This window comes from Anser cygnoides, chromosome 6, assembly GCF_040182565.1.
Source record: "Anser cygnoides isolate HZ-2024a breed goose chromosome 6, Taihu_goose_T2T_genome, whole genome shotgun sequence".
NCBI lineage: Eukaryota > Metazoa > Chordata > Aves > Anseriformes > Anatidae > Anser > Anser cygnoides.
The window spans coordinates 25,646,167-25,661,010 of record NC_089878.1 but is presented as its reverse complement, the minus strand read 5'-3'; the positions used below and the strand labels follow the sequence as shown (position 1 = coordinate 25,661,010).

The window sequence follows — 14,844 nt, the reverse complement described above, 5'->3', positions numbered from 1 at the left end:
GAGTGCTCCACATGCTTGTACAGCCTTATGCCTTCACTGCTCTGTTCCCACGAGACAATACACATGCCAGCCAGATTTCAGACAGTGCAGATGCGCCTGTATGTCCTCTTTGCACGATCTCTTGCAGTACAAACACTACCTCGTTATGCTGTCATTAATCAGAGCCCTTTCCTGTAGGTACCTTTCACAAAATACTATATTTATGTTCAAATAGCAGGCACCAAAGCCATTCATATTTGTAAGGACAGAGTACACATTCAACAGGCTTACACTTGAAAAGAATCACTACCTACATTACAATTACAGGGCAGGTTTCTGCCTTTTGTTACAGACATGCAATGCTCTGAAGGAAGAGTTCGGTAAGTATAAAAGCACTGTCAGGCAGGAACCAAGACCTTGCCAGTGCACAACACTATGCTGGATTATTTCCTTCTTGCCATTAGCAGCACAGTAACTCCCACACACCACTTTTGAGCATTTGCACCACACAGTTATGCAGTTAGAAAATCATCTGTCCAGACTTAAACTTGATTTAAGATCAATATGCACAAGCGTTTTAGGGGTAATACCCCATCATATGAAGTACAAGCAAGGAGGTTTCAGACAGTTAATTCCTACTGTGATGCCATAATCGTTTAAGTAAACTAAAGAGGGAGGGAAGAACAGTTGCCCCTATTTTTTCATTCCTGAAGGAAGGGTCCAAGTGACAAATCTCCTAAAGAACAAAATTCGGTGTGGGGGGAAGGGAGGAAAGGCATGATTTAATGATATGGCTGGCAGAGTAAACAAAGCCTCCAACATTGACATTCAACTGTAACATGCCCGGCGACACTGCATTAATGCCTAATTTAAAGTCAAGTTAGCCTGGTTCAAACCCTTTGGGACCAAACACACATCCTGCTTTAATGCAGCTGCAGAGACAGCAGCAGTGCTTAAGCTAGTGGTCTGACTCTAGTCCTAGACACACAGTGAATCATTTGTAGACTTCTGTCCTCCAGCGTAATGCTAAACAACCAGGCAATCTGAGGGGTTTATACTTTGAACATTGAATAAAGGAAAGAAGCTTCTCCCCTGAATTTTGTGAAAATTTACTTTTCTTTAAGGAAACAAGAACTGGAAAAGGAAAACTACATCCACAATCCAATCCAGCAGGAAAATGAGACCACTCATCTTTCATTAGATCTGCAAAATGGTTTCTGGTAGTCAAATATTCTCAGCACTCTTCTCTGAGTTTTCTTTCCCTTTCCCCCACCATGTGCACTCCAGAAAGTTTGGATTGGCAGTGTGTGTTCAGGAGTTTGAGTATAGCTGAAATAAAGGTGTGTGGACTAGCAAAATTGCTTGACATTGTTGCATTACAAAGACTAGCAAAATGCAAGCCCTGCCATGACAGGAGGGAGTTACTGTCAACTGAAGTTATCAACATTAAGTGTCAGTAACAAAGTCTTTTGGACGCCGAGGATAAGAGCACCAGTGATTTTCTTCAGTTCTCAGTATTCAGAAAAAATGGGCTTTCTCCAACTAGTTCTCAGTTGTGATTTCCTAAGAGCTGATCAAGTTACAGCGAAACAAAAGCTTAGTATTTGTACCCATACAGTAACATTTCCAGGCATAGCCCTGCAATCTGCTAGCTTCTCACAGATTCACATCCTGACCAGCCATGAAATCTTTGATCATTTATTCCTGCAAGTCCTCCACCAGTTTACCAAGTCATGGACTCACTGATGTCAGCATGGATAGTACTACTTCAAGATGTACTCCTGTTAAACAGTTAAGGGGCACCGCTTCCATCTGTCTTAGTCCTTCTTAACAGAAACTCCTACAATTCACACTCCTCCTGCTTGCCTTTTTTTTTTTTTAAAGCAAAGAAAAGACAACTTGTATGTCTTACCAGGTAAAATCTGACACCAAACCTTTAAATTGATACTAAACTAAATTGACAACACCCAAAAGCACTGCTATGATCTCAAGGTCCTTAGTTTTAAAGCTTTGAAGGAGCATAATTCACATTACTAGCAGAATTCTAAGGCTGGGCATCAAACACAGGCACATTTTAACAAACTTCCTACAGAACTTGACAACTGAAGTCTTAACCTACTACATGCCAAGAACACCACTTTTTTGTAGTTACAAATATACTTAAAGCAATGCCTTTAACTCATTCTAACAGCAAATAGCCTTTCATAGACAGCCTACAATGTTTGCTGAAGCGTTTATTTGTGTGTCACAAGTCACAAAAGAAATGTCTACAGTAATTACCTTTAACTGAAATCCAGTCTCATTCACCATTTCCTTCCATCCACCTTCCTAAAAGAAAGAAATACACAAGAAAAAAAGGTACTGTTAAAGTGACTTAGGAGTGCCACAGCTTTCCCAGCTCCCTGTATCAAGCCCACATCAGAGCTGAAAGAAGAGTCTCCCAGTGAGCCTGGGGCCTGCCTCAGGCACCCTCCCCATCTCAATTCAAGAACCCGGGTTAACAACTTGTCCTTACGTTTTGCTTAAACACTAACCTCCCCCCAAAAACCTCTCTCTTCACCACGTAAGAGTGTTCCATTGCCACGTTCTATCAACTGGGGGTGAGGGAGAAGCCTACACAGCTTTATCTAAAGACTTAAAATTCAACTATTTAGAAAGAATGGCAGATGTCTGCTGGCTATTAGACCATCAGCTGCACCAAGGACCTTTGCAGCTTGAGACAGAGCACAAAGAAAACGTGCAGGCAGTGACTGAAGTCACCTGTTTACCGTGCACACAGTCCTCTTGCTCACGTGTAGTGGTTGTTTCTCCACTGCTTCCATACTGCTATCCATGCTACTTCATCTGCATACTATATTGTGCTACAGTAAACATCTCTGTTCAGCCCACTATTCTGGAATCTCTGATCAAAGCACAGATCAAAAATGCCCAAAGTTGAAAACTGCAGAATGAAATGCTTTGGCTAACAATCAGATCACAACGTTTGGGATAACATATGAGAGGGTCGCAATTTAAAACACGATGCTAAAGAAACTACACACATCCAAAAGGCAAATTGGACACCAGTATACCCTCTGCAGCCAGCAGTATAACACGCTAGCTTTCCTAGCACTAAACCTGAAGTAGTTCTCAGCCAACACGTTAGCTTCTCAATATGCTGTCTGAAAGAGGTGAAAATTCTCTCTTAGAAGCCTTAAAATTAAACTAGAATAAAGTCATAAGGTACACTAGAAGGCCAAGTGTACAACTGCAACAGGCTATTAAGGTGGAAAAGGGTCATCTGGCTAAAAGCATCTTAAGTGTATTAATGTTGTCTATCTTTCTCCAAGATACAGAACAAGCCACAGGACAGTGGGAGGGAAGAGAAGAAAAGTGCATTATCTTAACGAAATGATCACTACAAATCTGTATTTAGAAAGTACATCATTTTACTGTACCTGTGTTAAAAACGAATAAAAGATTTTGTCTTGGCAAAGAACAGGATGAGAAGCCACACGTAACAAGAAGTTTTCCAAACCGATTCTTCTTCTTTCCACAAAATCTGGATCCATGTTATCTGCTGATAGTTTGTGCCAAACAAAGTCAGCCTATTTGAAAAGAAGAGCGTTAATGGCAAATAAATAAGGAACAATACAAAGCAGGCTGCAGTCACAGCTTCCTTACCCTTTTTTCTGGCAAAGGTGGAACAACAATATGCGGATAGGTAACTAACAAATAATTCCTCAACAACTCAAATTCACTGTAACGTCGCCACAGGGAGTCCACTGGGGAGCACTGTCCCTCATTCTGGGACTCAACAGCCCTGAAAAATAAAACAGCATGTTTGAACATTAGTAAGCTACCGCCTTCTTCCTCACACCATCAGCAATGATGCTAAAAAGTTTCTCAGTAATGATTACCACATAACTTGCTCGTAATCTAATCTTTATTTTGTGTCTACAAACTCGATTTAAAAGAAAAATGATTTTGATATCTGCCTGATAGCACTCAAAACATCTGCACATGCCAGGAACACAGGAAAAGTCAATGCATTTTCATCACACCACAAACAGGTAGGTCACAGTCCAGTTATACAAGTGGCTTAGTTCACAGCACTATAGAATTAGATATATTTGTCTTGGAACAGTGTTGGGCTCCAAGCCAGCATGACTTCATGAGTCACTGAAGGATACAGTGCATTGCAAGAAGGAATTTACTATTCATTGGGAGAGTCTCCACTTAAGACAAAAGTCAGATCATCTGTAACGGCCAGAATAATTCAAAATAGAAATAGCGTGAAATTTTAAGTTTTGTTGGTTTGTTTGTTTTCAAGAAAAATTAGCAAATTTCAAAGCACTTCCAATCTTTCGTTCTTCTTTTCACATGTAAGGACTAAGGATGTGTAGTCTAATAAACTGGCTCAAGATACAGTACGCAGGTACAAAAATTGATGCGTCTGAACATTTTGTTGAACAGAAAGCCAACATCATATAGCAAGGGATTAAAGAATTGTATGTTACTAAAAAGGGAGAAATCGTGGAATCTTACGGGATTGAAGAGTCACTAAAAACCTGAAAAAAATAATTCTTCATACAAAACAGTTAAAGCAACCAAAATTCTTTGCAATATCATAAAATAAGTAACAGGTGGATAACACCTCTTGGCAGTTAGCATATGCCAGGACAGACAGAGTGAGCCTTCAGACATGGCACTTAACAGAACCCAGCGATGTCTATGCCTACCTTAGTTCTTACATTAAGTGACTACTTAACGTACAAAAGCCCTGGCAAAAACCTATATGGAAGACTATTAACTGTGTTATGAGATTATCACAGATTAACTGAAGTTGAAAGGGAATCTGCAGGTCTGTAGTCCAACTCCCCTGCTCAAAGCAGGTTGCTCAAAGCCATTTCCAGTTGGGTCTTGAATATCTCAGAGTGCAGGGACTCTGCAACCATTCTGGGCAACCCATTCCTGACAGACTTCTTTCCTATGAAGACCTGCATAGTAAAGAAGTTCTCATTTAAATGGGATTTCCTGTATTTGAATTTGTGGCCACAGCTTCTCTTCCACACTATGCAGCTCTTGAATTCTTAAGAACTTTATGGACTAAAGTTTTAAAGATATCTAAAGAGATCACGTATCGTTTGATATCTTAAAGCTATTCTTAAATCTACAAGGTTGGTTTTCTAGTGACCTTACTGAAAAACAAACAACCCAGCCCCAGAGCAGCGCCATGTATTTGATACACCTAAAAAAATAGAGGTAGTCTTTGTCATCCTTCTGAACTCTCATTAGAGAGGAACAGCACTGCTATATCCTCTCGCTTTGAAAAATAAATTGTGGTTCCACTTTGAGATTGAAGTAATATAATACAGAATTACACAATAGGAATTTTTAAAAATGAATAGGGTAGAACGTCAGTAAGGTAACCGAAGTTGTAGGAAGAAAATTCGCAGGGAGAAAGAATAAGAACAAGGCTGTACTCATAAAAACAATTCAACCTAAACTGCTGCAGATTCAAACTGTTTCAGACTGACTTAAGAAAAAAGGCCAGCACACTGCTGACAGCCACTAAGTCACACTGCAAACAGCCTACAGCATGTTTGTAGGAAGAATTTCCTTATTACAGAGTATTTTGACTCAAAGTCATAACTGCAACCATGATATTTTGGAGAGAGTACGTTTAGCTTAGCACTGGGCTGACAGGCTGTGTGGCATTCCTCGCTACACAAACATTGCATTATTTAAACATTTCAGTTATCCAATTCTTGAAAAGCACGTATTTGCTGATTGTACTATTGCTGGGCCGGAGGTTAATTTATGTAGATAAGGAATTAAGCTATCAGACCCCAGTAAATTAGTTGCTTGGCTGAAAGTTGAAGATGCAAACCTGTCTTTCCTAGAAAAGAAACTCCCAACAGGATTTGGTAAATAATTTGACCATTCGAGACACTCACATAAAAGTACTTCAGAATTAGGGAACCTTCAAATCTCCAACTTCAGCAGCTGTGACTCAGTTACACAGGCTTACAACAGATGCTTCAAGAGCACTACTTCTGCTTCTGGGTTATTACTGACACTTAAGCAAGACTGCCGCCATCAATACACCACAGGATTACGTAGACCCTGCCTGAGAACATACTGCACAAGCAAACAGGAATAGGAAGAGGATAAAAATGCAGGCCAGGCCAGCTCTGAGAACGCAGCCATGTTGCAAAAGGGTTCATCCACACCGCAGATGCGTCCTACTGGTAGGGCAGCAGCGTCCAGCAGAGACTTGCCTGAAGCCAGGCAGATGCACCACACCGAGCGACACAGACTGCAGCTACCCTCACACTGAAGGCAGGAGGACTTCTGATCCTGACCTCAGGTGTGGAACAAGGGGTTCTCCACAACAAAACAAATCAGGAAGAAACTGTAGGATGCATTTAGTCCACAGCTATTAAATATCTCCGTCACTCCTATGTGCAACCAATCCTGGACACAACAAATGCAACCCAGGGATGGCATATGTGTTAGTTTAACTGACTCCTCTTTCCAGTGTTTTTTTTTTTTCCTGTAAAAGGAGAGCTTTGCTACTCATTTATTTAAAATCATAAGCTCACATTTAAAACTGACTGCATCACCTTATAACTAGAGGCCAGCTAGGTATGCATACCCTACTGACAGTTTGTGGCAGCCTAACACAACTCAGACACACATCAGAGTGACAGAGGCTTAATAAGTCCCTCCCAAAGTAAACTGCAAAAAGGAAGCTTGCTTTCTATTTTTTTTTTTAATATCATTCTTGTTTTTCCTCCCTGTTAATATGAGCCCTACAGGAAAGATACTGTTGATTGTGGTTATTTTCACTTAACTTATTCTACACGTTTTTATTCCCGTAAGCAACTTGGAATATAAAGTTTTCTATCTCCTGAGTACTAACTCTTCAGAAAAGTCCATTTGGGTGTCTCATTTCAACACAGCATGTACTTAGAAGTTCTCGTCTGCCTATAATCCAACCAATTCCCAAGGCAGTACAGGTCTAATCTTACATTTATCACCTTCTGAATAATCTTGTGAGCCCCTACAACATCGATGAGGTCAGCTCACAGAAGAATGAAAAGTTCCTTTCTCTAAAGTTTCTGGTCCAGACATTCCTACTCCATTTTCAAGTGCACTTCTTTAGAAGTACAACTTCACAAGATGTTAGAAAAGACCTATCCAAAATTCTGGTAGCATGCATTTGGAAGTGGTCTCAACATAGCACTCTCATACCAATATAATAATAACATAAATAAGTAGAATAAAGTTAAGTAACTTGTTTTCCATAGCTGATCTGCCTTCACTTACCCAGCTCAGGCTTGCCATTCCTCCCCACAGCCATCTTTGCCAAGTCAGCTTTATCATGAAGAAGTTGACCTGTATTTTCCTTAAAACTCTCAATTCCCGCACTTTATTGTCATTAATTCTAGCACCACAAGTCTAGGAAAAGAACCAAAAAAAAGCACTCTGCTACAAACAGAAGAAAGAGAAATGAAATAAAGAAGAATCTATTTATAAATTTTAAAGTTCCTTCATAGACTCAGGTCTGCTTGATAAAGAACATGTCCTCTACATCTGTAATACAGACTGCAGGTCAGAAGAGAACGCACTTATATTCCAGGTTCCTATCCGTTCCTACAAATACTGAAGGAAGGCAAATACATCAATAGGATCATCACATATTTTAATAGCATAGCACTTCATTTATCACTTGCAATGGCTCAGGTCAACACACCATCAGTAAGCTATCACTGTAAGAGACAGCAGCCTTCTGACAGAAGAATGCTCCAGTGTAAATTATGTCCTTAATGCTTCATGGCTGCTTTGCAGAGTTAACTATACACTAGAAGCCACAAAGACAGACCATTTGGAGTCTTAAATGTGCTTTTTGCTTCTTCAAGCAGCCTGCTACAACAGCTTTATACCTGCCAGAATTAACAACACATTCATTATCTAAAAAGAAAAAAAATAACACAGTAATCAACAGTAACATCTCAGTCTACGCACCAAAAGAAAAAAGAATCAAGAGATTAAATAGGAATTAATTTTTTTTGAAAAGCTGTCTAGAAGTGTAGGGCTTCAGCAGGGAAAGACCACAGCTCTATAGATACCTAGCCCTAAGTCAAAGTCAACTTGCACTACCGCAGCGGTGACACGGGGACCCTGTTACTTTAGTTGTGTGTCCAACAGAGGCCTCAAAAACTCAAGGAGGAAGGAAGCAGACTGACGATTCCACCCAGATCATGCTACTCACCACATCTTCCCTGTCCACACTGAGGTCTGGCCAGTTGAAGGTCCAGCCTCAGTTTGTTCTGAGGAGATGGATCTGTGCACAGGAGGCTAGGCTACCCTAAACCCAAGTTACTCAAGCTTTACAGCCCTTATTAGGGACACACAAGCCTCACTTTGCACCCTGAAGAAACAGGGTAAATTGCAGTTTAGATGACTACTAGAGAACCTTGTAGGCCAAACGTGCCTGGACAGTTTGCTCTTTTTTGCAGTTCTTTGCCCAAATTCCCATTGCAAAAAGCAACACCCTAATCGCGGTACACCTCGGCAAGAGTCTTCCATGCACGTACTACGCTCTGTGCCTTGTCTGCATGATGGGGATTGCTGCTGCCCCTGCCCTGGCAGCACCCACGCCAGTTGTTTTCCAAGAGGCAGTGAAACTTCCCTGGTAACAGCTGCAGGGGGAAGACAACATCTCAGGACAGCTGCGCAACATCCAAAAAAGCAGCCATGCTTCTCCAGTTAACCCATCTGAGTAAGTTTAAGATGCATTTTAAAGTTATTAATGCTAGTTTAAAATCCCCCTTCCACCCAAGCCTTGACAAAGTAAAATCAGCCAGATTCTGCACAAGACTGCGTAGCTGAGTAAAGGACAGGAGCAGCAGTTCTTTGGAAAGCTGTGGCACGAAAGCACTGAACAGCCCTCAATTATAAGCCTACATCCACACAACTGCCTTTTAAACAAGGTTTAAATAAAAAAAGAGTTTGAAACTACAAGGATGGATTTGGGACAGGCAAGCACAATAAGAGAAATCCCTTTTTTTTTTTTAATTGCACCAAAAAATGTCCCCACCTGGTTACGTTATGAGACCATAAAATATCACCAATTACAAGAGTGTTTCTCCCCAGGAACACCGCTCCAGAAAGGAAGTGGAAATCCACAAAAGTACTCGTTACACTTAATACCTTCATTACCATCTAATTTTTTAGACCACATTATGAACTCTACCATTAAATACAAGTACTGCAGACCAGTTTCAATTAAGATTATAATCACTTGTTGACGTTCAGTCAAACTTCTCAATTTGTTTTGGTTTTAAAAACACAATATAATACTTGTACAGTGTTCAGGCAGGAAAACCATATGTTTCCCCTCTAAGTACAGTTTTAACAATGCACGTTATTCATTGAATGAACCAACCTGCCTGAAAAAAAAAATTAAAAGACAAAATTGAAACCTCCAGCTTTTACATTCATAACTGATGTTATCGTAAGTGATTAGAAAATTACATTACTCCAAAAGCCGCGTTCATTTGCCTTAATTCGACGTGCCAATGTGAAAACTTCAGTCCATCTAATTAACCTCTTCCCATTTGCCATTTAAAACTAATTATCTTAAATGAGCCATTAAACAATTCCTAATGCAATAAAAGGAGGAATGGCTGCAAAATATTAAATCAGAAGAGAAGGAAATATATTAGTTTATTTCCCTGTAAAGCCAATCACCGCTTCAGTTACGGAGGCGGTAAGTGAGCTTTCAGCCTTTGACCTTCCAGCTACCTCCCCTCCCCTGCAATGGACAACGTTCACGCTCTGTGAAGACGAATACCATTCAAGGACGCTTTTTCTATTTGATATCTAAAAACGGTCTATGCATTTCGGTCTCTCAACAAACAGAAAAAGGATTGTTACAGATCGACTATGTACTTTGTGAGTCACCAAAAGGCGCCTGGCAAGCTGTATGGCAAAGAGGCAGTTCTCCTGTCAGAAGGTGACCAAAAAAAAAAAAGTCACCTCACCATGAAAATCATCAGCTGAAGAGTGCTGTTTTTAATTAAAATACACATCTACTAGGCAGGCTAATGATTCATAATATCAATTGAGTAAAAACCAGCAGTAAACTGAGTTTTCAACTCTTCCATCTTTTTTCTGCCTCCTGACTCTCCCCTGTTTAAACCTCATACTGAATTCAGACTTTCTTTCTTGTGTTCTTTCTAACACTTCCTTTGGATGGAGCAAACGATCTTCCCGACTCTCAATGAGCAGAAAGCTGCATTTTTGCAGTTATACTAGAAGACAGCATGCCCCTTTTGGCATTTGTTCTGTGCTACCCCCAGGAAACACATGCTGGGCAACGTGGAACAGGAGACTTTGGGAAAGGAACTCAAAGAAAGCATAGCAAGGGATAAATTCTTGAAGTCCCATGGTGCTACATCAGTGCCACTGAACTCTGACCTAGCTGGCTACTGGTTTCCAAGCCCATTTCTCTCAGAGTAGTCTTCATGTAGTCAGCTACCAGGCTGCACAAAGTTGTGTTACTTTTTCCTAAAGCCACACACACAAAAGAAAAAATAATTACATTCACTATCTTCACCTCAAGGACGAGGCTAGAGATCTGAAAGCAAGCAAGGACGGAAGCAGAGTTAGCTTGATGAAGTGCCCTACTACTACAGAAGAAGCTGTTTATGGAGTATGGGAAAGAAAGGCATCCCTGTATGGACTATAATTAAAACAAACAAATTGCAGTTCATCAACACAGAGCATTTAGAGGTCCTTTATACCCTGGTTAATTTTCAGCCCTGTCACAAAAAACAAGAATGTATGAGACAGGGAGTCAAATTCTCAGTTTTATACCATTTCAGTTCTTGCAGCTTGAAGATTCTGGTATGAGACATAGATGCCTAAATTTCTAATAAGCAAACAACTGTGAATTTAGAGGGCCTGGGTATTTGCGTTTTCCCTTACAGGAAGCAAATGATACCCTGAGCACCTGCATTGCAAGAAGGAATATTTAGTTACACATCTTAATGATAAGAATTTGTACTTCCCTTAATGCCATTTCACACAAAGAGGTGGAAGTGTTCATCTGTTCTCACAGGGAGAATGTAAGAGCTGAGTTATTTTTAAATAACTGTATAGTTTAACGGAAGCTGTGAAACAAACTGACTTCAAGACTAATTGAACGGAAATAGCTCACCACAAAAATCCACTAAGCTAATGCAAAAAGGTGTAAACCAAGACTAAAGGAGATGCTTTCAGGAAGCATGACCCTTGGAATTTGCCGAGACTCTGGTGGTCTACAGCAGTGAAGTTTGTTTTGTCTCATAAAAAAAAAAAAACTACATCGAGGTGCACTATCACTTACAAAAAAATCAACAAGTCACATGAAAATGTAAGAATAGTAATAAATCTTCTCATTTTGAAAAGAAAAAGGACACAATATCATCAATTATATTCTGAAAACAGCTTTGTCTGAGCTAGCAAAACTAACGTGTTAAAAGTTGAAGTAGTCAGCTCCTGTTCTGTAACAAATATACGGTGGCTTTAATTGCATCCACCTTGTGCCTCATTCACCAAGTCGCACACAACTCTTCGATTCAAATCGAAGTTAAATCCTAGATAGCAGCAACAGCGGAACCCCAGTTCACATGAGTGTAACACAACTATTAAGTGGTCGTCCTTTTATATTACTATAAACTGAGTTTTATTCTTCAGCTCCAAAATATCCTATTACCCACAGACAAATTGCTGTGAAGCCCACCTACGGCTACAGGCTCAGCAGGAAGCACATTTAATAGCCAGCAATTATATTTATGCAAGAAATTTTGCCTTCTCAGCAAAAGGAATAGAGAACCTATTTTATTAGAGATGTGACAAACCCACATTTTCAATAGTGCTGTGACAAACATGTAATTGGTCTTGGTATTTGCTGACCACAGAACAAAATAAATCTTAATGAAAGAAGGCAATCTGGGCAGCAAAATACAGTTTTGCCACTAGGAAGGAACCACTGGGAAAGACCAGCGGGAGAGAGTTTAAAGTAATGCAAGGATGATTGAGAAAGGAGATGCAGTCAGCATGTTCTAGGGCTGCATAAAGATGCCCCCAGAGTATACTCCATATCACAATTAGATACCAGTGATTCCAATTTCCTTCTCTTCCCACTGAGAAATACCAATAAAGGAAAAATAGCATTAGCTACGTGAGAAGATATGGTCTTTGATATCAATACACTCTAAAAGTATTTTTAAAACATCTTAACAAGTGTCAAAGAGCTACAGTATTTTAAAAACGTGACTAAAATCCAAAGCAGAAGTACAGTATGAAGTTTAGCAAAATACAATAAATGTATCCCCACAGGTCTGCACCACGGTCAGTATGGCTGGTACGTCTCTGCATCAGCTAAACAAATTGAGAAGCCTTTGAGCTAGCAACTAGAAAACTTAGGCTGCATTTTGCTGAGGCTGTGAAGAGTTCAAACTGTTTTGTTTCAGAGAGTATTATCTACACAGCCCATCATTCCTGAGACAAGGCCCAACAGTTACAACTGTCAATGTACAAAAGACAGATGCAAAACTCCTAATAAAGTTTAATTTTGAAATCCTTGCTTCAGCTGAATAAACGGACTCCTGTTGTGCAGGATCATCTGTGACTGTTTGAGAAGGAGCTATAAGTAAGAGATTTTTAAGCTTTGTTCACTACTCGATACTTAAAATTGCGAGTTGTATTTGGGGTACTAGATGCGTTAACCGTACTTGGTATTATTAATCTTACTAACAGAAGAGGCCTGAAAGCAGTAAGTTCTCCAGCGAAAGTTCAAACTAGTATGAAGGAAGGAAATAGTTAATTAACCCTTACCCTAGAACATTTACAAGGAGTTCTGCTTGATCTGATCACCACATACACTTCAAACACTAGTGGAGCAGTAAATTTTGACCACATGACCTAAGTCAAGAGACTTCTTTATTTCCTTGTGATCCCAAACAAGGATAACCATTACTTTAGACCACGAAGCACAACCTCTCTCACACACAAGCTGCATATACAACCTTATATATACAGATATAAATTTATCCAACCCATACAGTTGTTGACACTGTGTTAAAGCAGTACCTTCCAAGCACACATTTTTCCACCTAGCTTCAGACGTAGAGTTACAGTGCAGAGTTAGGCAAAACCAGCATTAGTACTGAACTGCAGATCAGATGCCAAGTTTTTGCAGGAAAAACTCCTCTAGAGTACGTTGTTATCACATAACAAATCATAAACCAACTAAATCCCCTCATCAGCTGTACCTGAATATTTTCATGGGGTAAGGAGGGAGAACCTGTTTGGAATGGCACATCCAGGTCAATTGAGAGCAAGTTCTCATCACCCACCTTGTCTCAATGAGGTAAGCAGTATATGTTTCTTGCATGTTCATGGCATTTCTCCCAGTCCGCTTTTCTGCTTCTGAAACAGTGATTTCCATTTTTTTTGCTAAACAGTCTTCCATCTTTTTAGGGGAGGAAAATAAAGATTCATGTAACATTAGCCACACAAAGCAAAAGCTACTAACCCTACCTCTCCTTCCCCCACACCACTATCATTTAGTGGCAGGTCTCTACAGAATAAAGGCTCAGGCAGTGTTTCGTTTTATACCTCTGCTTTGTACCACACGTGCAAATGAAAACAGAAAACCTGCTTTGGGGATAAAACAAAGTCAACACACAGCTTTGAACACCTTTAGTCATCAGGAGCTGGGAAGACAGAAAATGAAGAAATATTTTTCCTACAACTAAAGAAGTAACTTTTTTTTTAAAAAAAAAAAAACACAAATAGTTCTCAGTACTTCCTACTCAGCCACTTCCCTACCACCAGTGAATTCCCCCACCAGACGCCTGAGATGAGTGCAGCCACTACTCCCCTTTCACAGGGAGGAGAATACATCCTGAATGAGATTCCACTTTTTTTTGTTATTGTTGTTTTTAAATCTCAGTGAGGACGATAGTTCTCTCTCACACAACCAGGCAGAAGTCGGTTAGGACCGCACGGCCCCCCCGGGCAGGCAGAGAGCTCCGGGGACCTCTAGTCGAACCCAGCCAGGAGATGGATCCCTTTGTGCAATTCGGGGTGGCGTGGGGGCGCAACGCCGAGAAGTAAAAAATAACAATTATGATTATCGCCACGGAAGCAGGCAGGCAAAGAACAAACCCCTCTGACACCGACCAGAAAAGCTGGCACCCCCTGCTCGGAGAGGCAGCCGAGAACGGCTCTTCCCACCTGTAGCCCCTGCGGCGAGCAGCGCAGAGCCACCGGGCTTCACCTCCCCCCCGGGCCCGGCCTCCCCGCTCCGCCCGAGCCCCGCGACCCCTCCCCGGGCCGGCGGCGCGGCGGCCGGGCAGCGCGCTCAGGAAAGGCCGGTGCTCGGCCCCCCGGGGTAGGCCGCGCCGAGGCCGGAGGCCCGCGGCGGGGGGCAGCCGGGCCGAGGCCGCCCCCGCACCCTCACCGTGTCCGGGGGCTGAGGCTCGCTGCCGGGCGCGGCGCCGTCCTCCTCCGGGCGGCTCTCGCTCGGCTCGGCCTCGGAGCTCTCCATGGGGATAAGGGGCTCGGCCGCTTCCCTCCGCGCAGGCGCTGAGGCCGGCTCCGGCGGGCAAACTCATCGCAGGTCCTAGAGAGAGCGGCCGGGGCGGGCTCACGGCGGCACCGGGGGAAGGTGGCGCCGCTGCCCCGGCCCGCCCCGGGTGCCGGCGGTCGGTGCTCCGGCGCCGGGCGTATCGAGGCCTCTGGCTCCCTGCCCCGGCTTCACGGCCGCCTGCTGAGTCCCCTCGTGGAGGGCCCGGCCGGGCACCTCGGCCATGAGGAGGGAGA

General features: G+C 41.9%; 1 protein-coding gene across 1 annotated transcript in view; it reads right to left on the bottom strand.

Moving 5' to 3' along the window:
* The window catches only part of SNX4 (sorting nexin 4), a 34,227-nt gene extending 19,383 nt beyond the window's left edge, over positions 1 to 14,844 (bottom strand). Inside the window, 6 exon segments of the mRNA XM_048072327.2 lie at positions 2,260 to 2,307; positions 3,417 to 3,566; positions 3,643 to 3,781; positions 13,374 to 13,489; positions 14,483 to 14,593; positions 14,595 to 14,844. Coding sequence (XP_047928284.1) covers positions 2,260 to 2,307; positions 3,417 to 3,566; positions 3,643 to 3,781; positions 13,374 to 13,489; positions 14,483 to 14,593; positions 14,595 to 14,636 — 606 coding nt within the window. The 5' untranslated portion in view covers positions 14,637 to 14,844.